This window comes from Petaurus breviceps, unplaced genomic scaffold (genome assembly GCF_028583685.1).
Source record: "Petaurus breviceps papuanus isolate PSGF00001 unplaced genomic scaffold, PetGlider_PUasm1.0 209, whole genome shotgun sequence".
NCBI classification, from domain to species: Eukaryota; Metazoa; Chordata; class Mammalia; order Diprotodontia; family Petauridae; genus Petaurus; species Petaurus breviceps.
The window spans coordinates 238,827-256,039 of NW_027185854.1; the positions used below are offsets into that span (position 1 = coordinate 238,827).

Here is a 17,213-nt window from a genome sequence, read left to right on the forward strand (position 1 = left end):
AAACTATTCCTGTATTTTGGTAATAAGTAGTAAGTTTGGAAGTTTCAGCAAAAAAAAAAAAAAAGTTCGTGTGGCATTTTAAATTCTGAAGTCTGAGACCATTCACAAGGGATTTTGTGCTGGAGAGCAACTTAGACATTTTAAAGGTCCTGCACAATTTCTGAAACAGAGAACAGAGACTCCAGCAGACACTGGCATTCCAACTGCACATGAGACCCTGACAACAGGTATATTTGTATCCATTTAGTTTACATGGGTTAGCAGGCTGACGTTCTTTATGGATCTCAGTGAAGCGGCCCTGTGATGTTCTGGGCCTTGATATCATCCAAAGATGGGCACATGGAGGTGCCTAATTGGGAATAATTCTTCTTCTACTTGGATATTATACTACATTATTCTGAATAGACCTGTTAAGTAACTAACCTTATAATGGAGTATGATGGTTTTTATTTTTATTTGCACAAAATGGGATGAACTTTGCTATGAAGAAAACAACCAACTTTTAATGGTAACACTAATTCATATTAAGGGAATCACAATCCAGTTGTATCCTACGAAGTGTTTTCCAAACAGGACTCTGCTCTATGATCTGGGCTTTAGCCATAATCATTCTGTAATGAATGTTGTCAGCATATGGTTTGCAAGTGCTCTGGAAAAAGAAAAAAAAACCAAACTATTTATTTGCCCAAGCACAGAAGCATTATCAGAACAAAACAAATTACTTTTGTCACGTCACATGCAAACATTCCAACCATGCAGCAGGAAACATTCTGCTTAATTGATAAACCTAATCAGGACCAATTACTCTGTCTCATTAGTGGGTGTCCATCTCCCTGGAAATGAAACCTGCCTGGGATGGAAAGAACACTGGACCCGAGTTCAAAATGTGGCCTTGAATGAGTCACCTGACACCTGAAGAGGTGAGGCCACCTCCCAGGTCTCTTCCAGCTCTCAATTCCACAGTTAGGCCAAGAAAGCACGGTGCACATGGGCACACCTGCAGGTGACCCTTTCTGCCTTTGCTTCTTCACCCACATGTTTACTTGTGGTTTCTGGATTGTGGCCTGTGCTACCCCCTCGCCTCAGTCTTGCTTCCATGTCTTGGTTACCCACCACTCTCAAAGTCCCTTTAGCTTCAGGTAATTCACAATAGCCAAGTACAGCTTACTAAGTGCTCCATTCACATCAGCCCTTTAAGGAAACAACTGATGCCTTCAGTACTCTGGTATTAATGTAGCTTTCCAGGAATCGTGGCAGCCATGTCTGCCAGGAATTCCACAGATGGATTCCATTCTTTAGAGTCTTTAAATAGACTAGTTTGGACCATAAAGTAATGGAAGGTAAGGGGCACTTTCCTTAGACACAGGATCCCATCTGTTTCTTTACTTTGGCAGAGGTGGGGAACTTACCTTAGCTATTGTGGTCATAAGTTTAACAGCATCTGATGGGTTGTGGACTGGAATGATGCGTAAATTATCACCCAGGAATCTTCAAAACAGATGACAAATATTACAGATGTTACACAGGCTATAAGCTCACAGCTGGCTAGTTAGGATTCTTGAAATGGTGAGGGACAGAGAAGAGGGACACATAACTACTGACCCTCAAGCTTTTCCAGAAGGTGAGAAAAGGCAGAGTGGGTTTTGAGGTGTCTAGCAGTTTATTTGTTAGTTTTGCCCCATTAAATGTGTATAGAAAAGAGACACAGGAAAATGCTTTTCATACTTCCCAAAGTGCATCACACCCTATGTGGATATGATTTAGGTGAAAACATCTGGCGTGACAGAAAGGGCCGATTTTTCCTTTGGCTCCAGAGTAGCTGAGGAGCTGTCACGGTGACTCACAGAGCAGCATTCTGCGTGAGTCCCATTAAAAAGACAGGGTGACAAGATGAGCTTTAGCCTCTGGTGAATCTTCTTTAGAGAACAAACCTAAATTCACCTGCCTTGTTAAAAGCTCTGGGGTTAGAAGAAATCTTCGACCAATGGCGGACGAGCAAGGTGCTGAGTCCTACCTAGCCTTACCTCTGCTGAATCCTGGACATCAGCCTCCATTCTCGAGGGCCGTGGAGGGCAGAACAGAGGGTCAAAAAGCTGTTCCGGTGGATTCTCTTGAACTTTTCAATTCGGGCCAAAAGGGTTTCTTCAGTTGTCATAAAACAGTCCTGGCAGTTTAGTAGTAAAAATGCAATCCCTAAGAAAGGTAAACATTCGGTAAATAGCAGTGTGTTACGGAGATCAAATCCGGTGATAAATGATATTTATAACCAAAATCCAGAGCCCCCAAAAGATGCCCAGGCCCCAAGTGAGCAACATTCTAAAGCAATGGTCCCGCTAACGGAATTCAGGCAGAAAAGAACGATCTAGTCAGAATCTAGACGGCCCCAGGAAGCTCTTCTTTCTGGAATTTTTGCCTGGGCTAAGTAGGCCTGTTCCAGGTCATGACTGCTCCTTTTGAAAGCTGATTGTGGTGCACGTGTCACAGTGCCTCCTCGGCCATTTCCACATCTAGTTATTAAGCTTCCGAAAAAGAGATGTGTCTTTGGATGTCCCCTTTCAGAGAATAATATAAAATTAGGTTGCTAGCAAGGTCTCATGGCTCTGTAACTATTTTACTTTGTAATGCAAAGCAGGAATTTGTCTCCAGCTTTTTTAACTTAGCTAACTTTGCTTATTATTCTGGAAAATCTACAGACAAGTTTTTAAATTCGAATACATTTATAATCTTTGTGTATGGAGTATGATTTCTCTACTACAATTTCTCACATATTGGGCTACATACATGATCACTTTAACTTCTGCCAACATATTCTATATCAACAAGAGCCAACTTGTTAGCAAATATACTATACCAGAAAGAGAAAAAATAATGGATCCAGGTTCTACTGAATTTGAAAAACGAACTCTGTGGTTTTCATTTTTTAAGATGGCTGCAACTTCATGACTCTAGAAAAATGAAAAAAAATCAGGAATATACATGTGTTCATTACTCATTGTCTTTAAAAGAAACAAATTTTTATACTTATTAACATCAACCCAAATGAATCACAATAAAACTATAATCTAAACTATTTACATTTTAATTTTAAAATTAACAAAAGAACAGCAACATCTTATGTACTCTGTGTTCACTGATTTCTATGTATTTAGAAGCTTTTTTAATATAGCAGTGGTCAGTTGATATATATATATATATATTATATTGATTCTGCTTGTTTTGCAACACAATATATCTTTTGAAATTTCTTTGCATTCTTCATGTTTGTCATTTCATTTTTTTTATGGGGACAGGGAAAGGAGGGAAGGTCCAGACCAAAGATTTCATTGTCTTGGAAAACTTCCAATATGGAAAATCTTTCCAACAATGCAGATTTAAGTTAATTAAATTCCATTAAGTAAAATTAACTCATCTTGAATTTAAAGCCTTAGAAAGGGCACTGAGAAGTTAAGTGAGTTGTCCTAGATCACACAGCTTTTTGGTGTCAGAAGAAAGTTTTAGAAATCTTCCTGAGGCAACCTCTCATCATTTTACATACAGCATGATGAAATCCCATTATTCTAATATACCACAATGTACTTGGCTCCTCCCCAATAATATGACATGAGAACTACTACTAATTATTTTTACAATTACAAATAAAATTAAAATGAATATTTTTGTACAGATTAGATTTTTACTCTTTATACCAACCCTAGAATATAATCCCTGTCCAAAAAGTTAGCTGCAGTGATTTGGTTTTAATAATATTTTAGCATATCTTTCTCCATATCCCTGCTAACATAAAGCATTATTTTAAACTCTTAGCTAATTTGATGAATTTTAAATGGTACCATAAGATTAGTAAACTTGCATATTTCTGTGTACTAGAGTTTGACCAATATGATGTGGTTATTAACAATTTTTGTTTTCTCTCAGATTTCTTGTGCATATTCTTTAGTTGTTTCTCCATAAGGGAGAAATCCTGTTAATTACTATCAGCTCCTTACAAATTCTGCATGCTCATTTTTGTTGGAAATATAAATAATTTCCCCTAAATTTGTTATTTTCTTTTTCTTCTGAATAGAATGATTTCTTAAACCAGGAAAACCCAACTGCAAACAAATCCATCTTTTAAAAATCTATTTCTTCCATTTTTCCAATTAATACAAATTTTTCTCTTCTTCACAAGGGCAATCAATATGCCATTCCTTTTTTCTAGTTTTTATAGGTAAATATATTCGTATTACACAAAAATATACTTAGTCAATTATTAAACTAACTGCAGCTTAACCATTAGTTTCTGAGGATGAAGATGAGGAATAATTCTTCAAAGACCTCTAGAAGCCCCTCCAAATTAAGCCAATATATACTCTGACACTTGGTGACTGCATTTCACTGTAAAAGCAGGAAAAGGTAAGGATGGAGAGAAATAAATGGGAAATCATAGTATGGGAAGAGGGAACAAGATGCCCAAAACCTATAGAGTATACAGAAGTCTCACACTTTTATATCATGAACACTTCAAGAAAAGAAATTGTCACATGGTGTAAGGGTTATGGGATTTAAAGATCTTCCATGCCCCATTGGACTTGCTGACGTAGCAGGATGGGGTGGGGCAAGAGGAAGCGGAAGCCAAGCTAGAGTTCCTGCGGTGACTAGCAGTGGTGGTGACAGCGGCAGCAGCAGCAGAGGCAGCGGCAGCGCAAGCACAAACCCCTTTTTGAGCCAGCCAGAATTTATGCTAAGGACTCCTGCTGAGGACTACCAGAGGCAGGAGCTGCTGGGAGAGTGCTTCCAGGATGCTGGGTGATTGCTGTGAGTGGGGAGAGGAGGACCTTTGCCTGAGGTAGCCTGTTCTGTTTTAAAGGCTTGAGAATGTGGGTGATTTCTACTTTATCTACCTGTGCCAATTTCATAACTACTCTGATGGCTTTGACTTTCTGGTTTTGGGACTCAGTCTTTTGGTATTTTAATAAATGTTCTCTCTTTATCCCCCATATAGAAAGCCTGATATATTTTATGATTGATAACTACATCAGCATATTTGTAATTTCCGTAGGCATTGTGAATATTGCATTGCTGATATACATGGTGACCACTAAATAATACCATTACAAAATTTATATTGAGAGAGGGAGATTGATAGTTCTTATTGATATGGGTTATCCTGGAATCAGCTCTCTGTACAGTCAGAGCTATCTATGATCAGAATCAATAAAAAGCAAGACAAATAATGAGAAAAAGATACAGCATACAATTCAAACAACTCAACTCTTAAGCACTGAAATTATCACTGACAATCAGAAATGGGGAATGGTCAACAAAAATGCCAGCACTTGTTAGAATGCTGTTATACAGAAGTTTAACTAATGTGAGTAACTTGCTACAAACAAGGAAAACAAAAGAGCTCAGAAAATACCTTGGGCAGCAAATATCTGACCTTCTTGCTAAATGACCACCAAATGCAAAATAGGTTAGTAAACAAAATTATTCAAATCTTATGATACATAAGCAGTATTGTCTCATAAAGCAGAAAGAAGCGGTGGAAGGTAAAACCAGGTTAAAGAAAATTTGAAAAGACACTCAACTAAGCAAAGTCATCTAAGGGCATTTAAGGACAAAAATAAGAGGACGACAAACTTAAGCAAATGGGGGAGAAAGGGAATTGTAAAAATCATCATGACAAATTATTTTCATTATCAAGGACAATGGAACCACCACACTTAAGAATCTAATATCACAGATGTGCTTATGGAAGAGGTAGAACCAGCATTAAAAAGAACAAAGACAGGAGAAGCAGAAGAAATGATCTCTACTGGAGACCACACAACTATGAGAATATCCAAGCTATCAGATCAAGGAGGGAAAGACACCAAAGTCATGGAAAAAGGACTGGACCTTATGAATACCTGCCCACCCCCCATCCCCCAAAGCGACTGAGAAACCTGTGACTTGACTTCTCCGCCAACTCTCCCTTTTATGTAAAATCTCTCTTTCTTCATCTACACACAAATCAGTGGGGTCCTTGCCAAGGGTCACACAGGCTTTCACAAGGAATATTCAACAATGGATCCCATCTTTACCATCTCACAATCTAAAGTCACAGTATTTGAAACTGTAATTATGTAAAACATGGTCAACTAGTCCAGTCCAGTGGAAATGTGTTGTGTGAATTTCAATGATGCTTCTACTTCATGGGGTTCAGTATTCAGACCGGTATGGACCTAGCTGTAGAGAATATATGCTTATTGCTTGTTGATTATGAAAAGCATTTGATTTGATAAAGCAAAATATCACCTTAGCTCTTTTCAACAAGGCATCCGCCATCCACACATCAAAACCATTTCTTGAAAAGCTATAACAAAGGGAAGTGAAGCCAAGATGGTGGATTAGCCATAAGTAGTACCGTAAATTCTTCTCATCCCCATTCTTCCGCCCCCCAAAAAAAACCCCAACCTTCTTCCAAACAGATCTAGAAAATGCACCAAACTAATTCCTGATTGGGAAATCCAAGGAAAAAGTCCCAGCAAGTCATTTTTCTGACCAAAGTTGGGATAAGGAGAGGAAGAAGTCTGTAGACATTTTGGACAATTAAAACAGCACGCCCTACTATGTGCCAGGCATTGTGCTAAGTGCCAGGAATGCAAAGAAAGGCAAGAGATGGGCCCCATGAGGGGCTCACAGTCTAATGGAAGAGACAACAAACAGGCTAAGTGTGAAAAGAACCCACAAGGAGGTGAACAGGAAGTGCTCAACAGGGGAGGCGCTGAAATTAGGGGGCTGAGAAAGGCTCCCTATGGGAGGTAGGACTTTAGTTGGGCAGCTGAGGAAGGTGAAGAGGAGGGAAAGCAAGCATTCCAGGTCTGGGGGCCAGACAAAGAAAACCCAGCCCATAGAGATGAAGTGTTTTGTTTGAGGAAACCAGTGTTAATGTCTAGATAGAAGAGGCCATGGTGGGAGGTAAGGTGTAAGAAGACTGGAAAGAGGACTGGGGGAACAAAGAAGGGCTTTGAATTCCAAGGGGAGGATTTTATATTTAATCCTAGAGGTGAAAGGGAGTTTACTAAGTAGCAGAGAGCAAACAGAAGTTGTTGGACTCAGAGCCTAGCCTTAACATCAAATGTGAAATCAGGAAGTAGCCTAGAAGAATGAGCAAACCAAAAAGAATTCCACCAAAAATACTTTTATGGTGATAGAGACATTCAGGATACAAATCTAGAAAAAGAGACCAATCCCAAAACATCTACAAGTAAGGCCTCAGAGGAAAACACAGCTTGGGCACAAACTCAACTAGAATTCATGGAAGAGATGAAATGAGTTTTTTTTTTTTTCAAAGACTTAAATTGCATTTTCATAAATTAAATTTTAAAAAGTGGGAAAATAGAAAAGAAATTAAAGTTACATAAGAATTGAAAAGAGAATAAACAATTTGGCAAGAGGTATAAAACTTACCACCACCCTCCCCCTACCTCCCCAAAAAACCCCCACCAATTCTATCTGAAAATTTGAATGGAGCAACAGAAGTTAGTGACTCCATGAAACAACAAGAAATATTAACACACAGTCAAAAGGCTGACAAAAAATTAAGAAAATGGAGGGCGTTTTGGAAAAGCCCCTGTGGGGAGTTGTTAGTGAAGTGTAAAAGGCTTTAGCCTTGCAGCAGTGAGGTTCCAGCTGAGGTTATCTTATGTAAATTTGTAGTGGACTCAGGCAGCATCATCACAAGAGTTTCTCTAGCTTTATTCAGCAGCATATGAACATGCAGGAAGGTAGCAGATGGTGGGAGTAATCCAAGGCTGAGCATCAGCCAGGCAAGATCAGTGACAGGATGAGGGAGCAAGGAACTCAAGTGTAGAGGACAGTGTGGGGTTAGAATGGTTCACTGAGGTGTCAAGGAGGAAGGAGATGCAGCCAGTGAAGGGAGAAGGCCTAGAATGAGCTGAGGAATCCATCAACTGAAGGTCAAGGTGAGGATGATCAAGAGAGTTGGGGGCTGTAGGAAGAGAGGAAGATGGGATGATAAAGATTATCATCAGATAAGGGAATTTCAGAGTTTATGAATATGAAAATGGAGCACTCCTAGGTGATGCCAAGATCAAGGGTGTGTAGTCCAGGTGGGATGGAAGAGTAGGCCATGGGAACTGAGTGAACTGAGGATCGGGGAACTTAGAGAGTTTGAGGGAATATCCGTATGTATGTTGAAGGTGGGTAGTGGACACTGGAGTTCTGGATGCCTGAGGAAGTCAGAAAAAAGGAACACACTCCGGCTCCCAGTGAACTTCTGGGAAGACACGGCCCAGAGTGAGAGAGGAGGAACATGTACAAGCAGATTGCAGTCTTCATCACTGGAGAGTACAATCAAATCAATGCAATCGCAGGTCTATTTCAGCAGCTAATTAAAACTTATTACAGCATAAGGTATGAGGTGTAAGTACAGATGACCTTATTCACTTAATCATCATCCAGCATTTCCCCCAAATGTTAGTGAATTGTTTTGCCCAATGTTTTATGAGCTTGTTTTTATCAAATAGTTTACCCACGGTACCAATCCCAGATTCTCTTTTACATCTCACTGATTTATCTCATACTTTTAAACCCAGCACTAGATAATTTTGCTAATTACTGATTTATGCATCGTTGGTTTTTGTTCATAGTTTACTTTTATATTCTTGATTATTTTTCCATCTAAATTGTTACTGTTTCATCTAATTCTATGAAGTAGCTCCTTAATATCTTGAATGATATGACAAATCTACAAATTACCTTGGGAAACAATGACATTTTTATTATATTTGCTAGATATAACTATATGAAGCAGCTTCTCCAATTTTTTTCTTTTATTTTGTTAAATAATTTTTTAGTTATCTTTGTCTCATATCTATTAGTAGGTAATAATATCCAAGTACTTTCTAGAACATCATTACTACAAATGTTATTTCTATTTCCATTCCTCCCAAGTTATTAGTTACATATAAAAATGCAGATCGTTATGTAGTTACCTAATATCCCACTATTTTTCCAAAGTAATTAATTATACTTCAATGAATCCATGATACCATCAATGCCTCTCTTCAACTATACAAATCATAACCCATCCATTTCTTTGTATGCTGTTAAGACTCTTGTCATTTCTTCCCAAAAATTCCCTACAGAGGAGTCACTCAATGGACAAGAAGTCTTATTGTAGGTCTATTAATATTGTGGGTACTACAACATAAATCAGCATCAATTATCGCTCACTTTTACTACATGACCACAAGAAGACAACTGATCAACTCAATCACCAACCGTGACTCCAGAGGACCAAAGATAAACTATGCTTCTGACAGAGTGATGATGGACTCAAGGTCCAGAATGAGTTAAATGAAAAAAAAGAAATTTTAATTTAAAAATACAGGAAGAAAAAAGTTGAGATGAACAGAGAAATAAAAGTAAATTTCCTAGATGACAGCCACTGTAGATAATGAAATGAGTGGGAATAGCTGCTTTCTCTGTTATCTATGAGCAAAAAAAACAAAAACCAAACCAAGAAATATAGAGCCAAGTAACATACAGCCCGGTGGGCAGTCCACTGTGTCCGTCCATCCACACTTATCTTGGACAAGCGAAACAGATGATAATGGATGGGGCTCAGAACTGAGGAGGAGGCTGATGCTGGTGTAGACTGTGTCTGGAAAACTGGGCAATATTTTTAATGGTTCCAAGCAGTCCCTTGACACAAAAATCTATCTTCTTAACAGCCATACTAATCTGAGGAATCATGGACCTCTGAAAAGTCACTGAAACCTCTGAAAAATAAAAACTGCCCTTGATTCAAAGGGCACTGGGGAAACATTCTGGATCTACGCAGACGACAGCAGATGACTACAACTGCCCTCGTTCAGAAACAGTACAAAGGGCTCCAGAACAAAAATACGTGAGAGAAAAGGGGAGGCGGTTACATAGCAACAGCAAGGGAGGACAGAGCAGGCCTTGCGCTGGTACCCCAAGTGCACCGCGTGGCTCTGTTAGGGCAGATGTCCATAGTTTCACAAGATTAGCTGAGGTCGGGCTGCAATCTGCACCCCTGGAAGGAGTCCTCAGATTAATGAAAGGAGATTCACTTAACTGTTCAAGGATATGAGCATAAAAGTACATCAGAGGACACCTAAAGAAGCGCCCAGATAAAGTGTAAAGCACTGACTGGGAAATCACAAACATGTTCGATGAATTGTACAGCTGATGGCATTAAGAAACTGTGCCTGGGGCTTTTAATCTATTTTTGGGTCAAAAGTCTGATGAAGACTATGGAGCTCTTCTCAGAATAATATTTTTACATGCATAAAAGAAAATACAGATAATTACAAAGGAAACCAATTGTTTTTTATTGTCCTAATTATTTATTAAACTATTAAAAAAAAAGTTCACAGCCAAGTTACAAATCCCTGGCCTAGATCCTAAAGTTATCTATATAATTATGAATAACAGAGCTAAACCTTTAAAAATGCTACTTTAAAATCGATGTTGGGACTCAATAGGTGGTGAGGTGGATAGAATGCCAGACCTGGAGTCAGGAAATCTTGAGTTCAAATCCATCCTCAGACACTTGTTAACTATATGACCCTGGGCAAGTCACTTAACCTCTGTTTGTCTGTTTCCTTATCTTTAAAATGGGGATAATAATAGCACCTACCTCCCAGGGTTGTTGGAAAGATCAAATGAGATAATAATAATAAAGTGTTTAGCACAGTCATTGGCACTAGTAAAGGCTACATAAATGCTATTATCATTATTCTATACCTGAAGAGATGAGCTCATAATTACAGTGGTAATCCATTTAACTTTTTCCTTTCCACTGCTTTCTGTCATCTTTCTGTGGATCAACAGGCACAACAATCTGAAAGAATTAAAAGGTAAAAAGTTTTAGAAGTGTCTTTTGTCTACACACTTTCAAAAGAAGCAGCATTTTATGGGTGTTTCCTTCTGGCTAGGGCTGGATGTCAGAAAAAGCTTCCTACTCATCAGAGCCGATCAAAAGTGGAATGGGCCACTCAAGAAGGGATGGCTCTCCTTGAGGGTCTTCAAGTAGAAGCCAGACAGTCACATGCTGGATGGTAGGGAAGGATCCTTTTTGTTTATGGGTTGGATGAAGTTCCTTCCATCTTTTAAATTTGTTCAATTCCATAAATGTGGCATGAAATGGTTTTATTGCCTTTGAGAACATAATGAAGCCCACTCTCTGCCGGACTCTCCAAGGAAAATGTGTGAACTGTATTTGCACTGATTTTTTTTAATGTTTTCTGTCATTTTTCCCAATGAACATGTCAATAGGAATACAGTTGGACAAAGATGACATATTTAAGAGTAGTAATGGACTATGACCTATGGGGTTCTTCATGCCGTCTCACTTCTTTTTCAATATTCTTCTCCCTTCCCCCATCACCACAGAAGCAAAAGGCGGCCAATGTAAAACAGAAGTCTGTTTTGTATTTTTGTCTGTTTCGTGGTCAATATACCCCAAAATCAAAACCTGATAGTCAGATCTTTGGTGATTCCCCTCACCACACTAGGTTGCTAGGTTGGTGCTTGGACAAAAGATGCAATCTGTTATCAGAATATATCAAAAGTCATCCTGGGTTGGTTGAATTCACCTGAGTCTGTGATCCACTGGCCACAGCCTCTGAGAAGCCAGGCACTATAAGTCTTTCCATTATCCTTTGGGCCAACTGTAATAGTTATTTTTTAGAGACGGTGGTGCTCCCTGATTTGCCAACAGGGTAAAGGTGTTAATAAGATGGGATTTTATGTCAAGGAGCCTTGGAATCACTGAAATCACACGACAAAGAGACATGGGAGTGGGGCTTTTGTCTTACTAAGGAGAAATAAGTATCTCAGGATACCAGGAATTTAAAAAAACACAAAGCAGCCTGTGAACCACCAGAAATAACACTTTACTAAGAGGTCCAGACCAGCATTCTATTTATGACCCTGTCGACGTGTTTTATTACACCTGAAAATGCTTTGCAAATGTATTATAAGGACAACATTCCACACTGATAGTCTAATGTAGGCACTTTATATTAAGCAGAGGCTCTCTGTCTTGTTAGGATGATCTACTTACTCAAGTTAAATATAAAAAATTGCTGCAAAGACTTATCGATTCAAATATTTTAAAAACAAAATAGTGAACAGGGAAATCATACCTATTTACCTGCATAGTTTTCTATAACTCCTCTTTACCATTCTGAGGTGAATATCCAAAACTTTGGATAGATTTTAGAACTAAATAGCTAGGAGTTGGGATCATGCATTCAAGATTTAGAAATCCTAGACTGTAATTTAGGTAGAGTATCCAGATGCTGGGTCAACAGAAAGAGGTCATTCATAAAATGACTGAGAATACTTCAAGTGTCCAGGTCCTGAATGAGACTGAAAAAAACAGTTTGCCTTGGAGAGGCAGTACCTCTGAATAAGGCATAATTTCATGCCTGAGAATAAGATCATATAGTGACATACACACACAACCAAATCAAAATAAAAAGTCAATCAATAACTTTAGCAGAATGCCTGGAACATAGCAGGAGCTAATAAATGTTAGATGAATACAAAAGTAACTGGTGCTTTAGCTATGAAAGACAGACAAGCTGGATTTGACATAAAAGCAACACTATTTTATATAAAGGTAAACAGGGTCAGAAAAAATCTGTCCTACTGTGTGGCTCTACAGCAGAGAGTTCCCTCAAAGCCTGCCAACTGGCCCAGGCACTCAGTAGGTCTAAGTACTCAGCAAAGTGGAAAGTCTGCACAAGAAACTCAGGAGGAAAGAGAAGCTTCCGCCCTCCCCGCCCCCCTCCCCCCCATCAATTCTGGCGCCTGAATAAGAAGAGAAAAAAATGGGAATCAAAGGACAGCATGTGAGCTGTGACATCACCATCTTCTAGGAAGCTAAGAAGAAGAAGCCCCTTCACTTTCTCATGCTGCCCCCAAGCTCTGGCACTTTCTGAATTCCAGTAACAATTTCCAGACCATAACCTGTGCTAGAACTGAGTCGCTGCTTTTGATTGCTTTTAATTAGGAAACACTCGGAGGGCAGCACTAAACACAGAACCCAGGAAGCGCTAAAGCAGCAGGGCGAGAGCTGGGCTGAGTTTCCATGGGCAGCAAGGCTTCCTCTCCCAAATGAACTCATCTCAGCAGCTGCCCAGTGGAGCTGCCCAGAGCAGGGTCCAACTCAGATGGAGCCCACAAAACAGTGCACAAGAGGCCAGAGTGACTCAGAAAACCACGTACTAGCACTATCTAAGCTGTCCAATGTTATCTATTTTATTAAATACTTCCCAGTGGCATTTTATTATTTTTTTTTGTTAAAGCAATTGGGGTAAGTAAGTTGCTCAAGGTTACACAGCCAGTTATTTCTGTGTGTGGTGCTAAGTATCTGAACCCAGATTTGATCCCAGGTCATCCCAACTCTGGGACCGGTGCTCTTACTCACTGCACCACCTGGCCGCCCCTCCCAGTGGCATTTTAATCTAGCTCAGCCAGCACTCCTGTAGAGCTTGCCAAAAGACCCCTGGCCCAGACCACTGAGGGTAACCCATCAATTATGTGACAGTGGGACTTGAGCTCAGGTTTTCGTGGCTCTAGGCCCAGCTTTCAATCCCCTACACCATGCTGCCTTCTAAAATGTTCCCAGACCATAGATTTAGAGGAGGCAGCAACCTGAAAAGTTGTCTAGTTGAGTAGTCCAGGCCTCTCGTTTAACTGGTAAGGAAAGTGGGGTTCAGAGAAGGAGGTGATTTGTGTAGGGCCAAACAGCTAATAAACGTCCCAAGTCATTCTAACTCCTAATCTTAAACCATTACACCTATTGCCTCCCATCCCTCTTTCTCTCCTGCCTTCTCTCTGTGAGCAGAAAGCAGACTTCATGACAGATAATCAGGTTCTGCATGGAACACAAGGATTTGGGGCTCTTCTTGTTAGGCAGATACACACAATAAGAAATAAAATACGGGCAATGCCCTCGCCTTCTTCTCTGAGTACCTGTTCTTCTCTATATCCACGTCCATGAACACTTGGCAATAAAATAACCTTGAGATGCTAAGCTTCCAGACAGCCCTAATGGGATTCCTTAGATAGAAGCCTCCACCACCTCCCCCCATGGGACCATGATGTGACCCTTCCCAGGGGCACATGCACTTTCCCAAGGAGCCCCTGAAGGTGGAAAATCCTCCAAGAGCCATACAAATAAGTTTTGGGGGACACTAGAGAGGGCTTTTTGGTCAGGTGGCTCTCTGGGTGAAAGGCTGCCACTGGGCACAGTTGCTAGAGATGGGGAAGGTAAGTTGGGGTGTCTCTGAAGCAACGTCTTTCTTCCTTGGTCATGGAATATTCAAGGCAGAATTTATGTGGAAGGGAAGACGGAAACAGACACTACATTAAAGCAGCTGCATGGCCTCATGCAAATCTCTGCCTCCATCTATAAAATGCCCGAGCTGCAGCAGACGATTTCCAAGGTCATTCCTGTTTGATAAATCTACACTTCTGTCATTATCTTCTACACCAAGTATTCAGTCACAAGGAAGACAAATTCATAAAATCCCATCCACAGAAGGAGTGTGAGAAGCCAGAAGCCAGCCCTCGCCTCCACACTATCTCAGCCATGCGTGAGGGGAGGGCTCCCTACCTGCAGAGGGACCTCATGCATTCTGAGTCAGCTCTGCCAGTAAGCTTCCTCACCTGGGGACAAACCTCCCTGTGCCCTGAGCTACAAAGACCAGGCACGGGGCCCTCTGCATATCACAGCCCTTCATGTTGTTTCAAACAAGAATGCTTTTAGACTCTACGTTTCACCATATAAAGCCATCACCTGATGCCCAGTTCTTTTTAGGGTCAGTTTCCCTGTCTTGAAGGATCTGCCTCTGCCTCTGCAGCTGTGCTCCACATCGCTCCATTTTACCCTGGTATTCAGAAACACCTTCGGGTGCCTATCTCTGCCCGTGCCCCCTTTTGTCACAACGTCAGAGAGAAAGCTCTCTAGATCAGGGGCTCTGCCCTCATCTGAGCAAGTTCCCTTTCCCCAGTGTGTCCTCCAGTGTTACGACTACCCACAGGCAGCGGCGTGCCTGGGTACTCCTGGAACCTGGGCACGAGTCTCGGAGGGCAGAAGCAGTTTGCAGACCCCACTGTGCAATGCAAGGCTGTTTTCTTTCTCCAACAGCCAAAGCCACCTGAAGGCGGTCACCCTGGGAGTCTGGGATGGAAGGCCTCTGAAGCATCCCTTCTCAATCACCCTCCCACCCCTCCCAAGTCACGCCTTTATTTCCTTTTGTTTCACCCCCATCCCTTCCCTTCTGGGATTCTTCTCATCCACCCAAATGCTGCTCTCCTCATCATTTCCGTGAGTCCCATCCTCAACAACGTTTTGTAGGTTTTTATTTTTTTATCACATTTTATAATGCTAATATCTACTATTTTTAGTGTCATCTTTTTTTTACATTCACTCTTTCAAGCCTCACAACCTCAGAAGGGTAGATGTTCCAGGTTATTCTCATTTTACAGATTAGAAAACTGAGGCTAAAGGGAGGTAAGTGACTTTTCTAAATGTCAAAGCCTCCTCAGAGGCCCCTGGGCTCCAAACCCCACCATCCATTACCAGTCTCCCTCTCTGACTTTTTACAAAAAAGAAGCAGAAGGACTGAGATCACCTCAGGGAAAGCTGTTTCCATGGTATTTTTTACAGGAAGTTATAATAAACTCCACTTGAAATCTCAAGAGTTTTTCCTATTTCTGGATTAAAGGAGGTAATTAGGTTTTTAACCAAGAGGTTAAAAGATGTTAGGGGATTTTTTTCCTATTAACACCAACCCATTAAAGCTCTGAAGACGCTCTTATCACTGCACAGTACTGTGGAAGTGGTCCTGGAATACTTCTGTAGAGAAATGAAACTAACCACGGCAGACACGCACCTCTTAGAGAGAAAGACTGCAGGATTTTTAAAGAGACCATGCTGTCCTTGGACAGCAGTGGAGTGGCCTTGGGTCAGCAGGGAAGCCAGGGCTTCGGCTCCCCAGCTTGCCCCTCTGCTCTGCCACCAGGGTTTACAGCTGCCATGGAAACAGAGAGGAAGTCCAGGTGGCCGATCTCCAGCAGGCAGGGCTAAAGTCCTCACTGAACAAGGTGAAAAATGACCTTGACGCTTTCCCTGAAATGTCGCACACAAGAGAGTCACAACCCTGCCCATAGTCCAACAAGAGAATTAAGGAGGATGACTGACAGCTGGATCTTCCTTTCTTTCACAGATCCACCTTTCGTCTTTGTGGGTCCTGGTTTTTGAGGACCAGAGAACCCTTCTACAACTTAGCACACTGTTTAATGGACTGCTGTGGTCAAGAAGTCACCACCTGGGGGCCAGACCTCCCATGACAAATCTCTATGGACTAGGTTGAAAACCCGGGATCACCCCCAAAGTCCAATAAGACATCTCAGCAGGGCTCTGGCGGACGCCAGCACCCCGAAATTCCCCGGGTTTCCATACTCAGTTTCTGGTGGGGGGGTAGGGCTCATCCTCAACTCTCCCCTCTGCCTCACTCCTCATGTCGGAGAGTTCTGCCCCCACAACACAGCTCACATGTGCTCTCCTACCCCATTTCCACAGTCAGCATCCCTCTCCCCCCGACCCCAGCCTCTCCCTTCTCCAGCTCAGCTCCACTGGGCCAAACTATCTTCCCAGAGCACAGGGCCGCCCGGTCATTGCCCTGCTGAAGAAGCCGCCCTCTCCCTCCGGCCCACAGGATAATTCAGAAACTCTGGCGTTTGACTTGTAAAGCCTTTCACAGGCCTGCTCCGGGTCACCGGCCACATGCTCGCCATGCCCCAGCCAGGCCGGGCCCTCGGCCCTCCCCTTGCCCCATGGGAGCTGGCTTTCTCCAGGGCTCAGCTCCAGGGGCAGTTTCCTATGGAAAGTCATATACTTCGTCACTGTATTTCATTTTCTGTTCGCGGGAGACACGCTCCTTTTTTCCTTTCGATTGGCAGTGCGGCCGCAGGCCCTGGGACACAAGTATCCCTAAGTGCTCGTCAGTGATGAACGCAACGCCCCACGTTCTGGGCAAGAACAAGGCCAGGAGCAGCAAGGAGAGAAGCGGGCCCTGGGTTTGGCAAACCCTGAGCCCGGAGCGGCCGTTCTGCGAGACACCGCCGCACTCTGTGCTCAAGGCCAGCGGAAGGAGACGCTGAGAGGGAAGGGGGAGGAGAGG

The 17,213-nt window shown here is 41.8% G+C and overlaps 1 protein-coding gene across 1 annotated transcript in view; it reads right to left on the minus strand.

Moving 5' to 3' along the window:
• Window positions 1-42: 42 nt before the first annotated feature.
• LOC138165477 (protein SPO16 homolog) overlaps window positions 43-17,213 on the minus strand; it is an 18,986-nt gene continuing 1,815 nt past the window's right edge. Inside the window, exons 2-6 of the mRNA XM_069093841.1 lie at window positions 10,759-10,855; window positions 2,852-2,945; window positions 2,025-2,193; window positions 1,410-1,488; window positions 43-649 (exon numbers count right to left, since the gene is read on the minus strand). Coding sequence (XP_068949942.1) covers window positions 515-649; window positions 1,410-1,488; window positions 2,025-2,193; window positions 2,852-2,945; window positions 10,759-10,827 — 546 coding nt within the window. The 5' untranslated portion in view covers window positions 10,828-10,855 and the 3' untranslated portion in view covers window positions 43-514. The remainder of the gene's footprint in view (window positions 650-1,409; window positions 1,489-2,024; window positions 2,194-2,851; window positions 2,946-10,758; window positions 10,856-17,213) is intronic.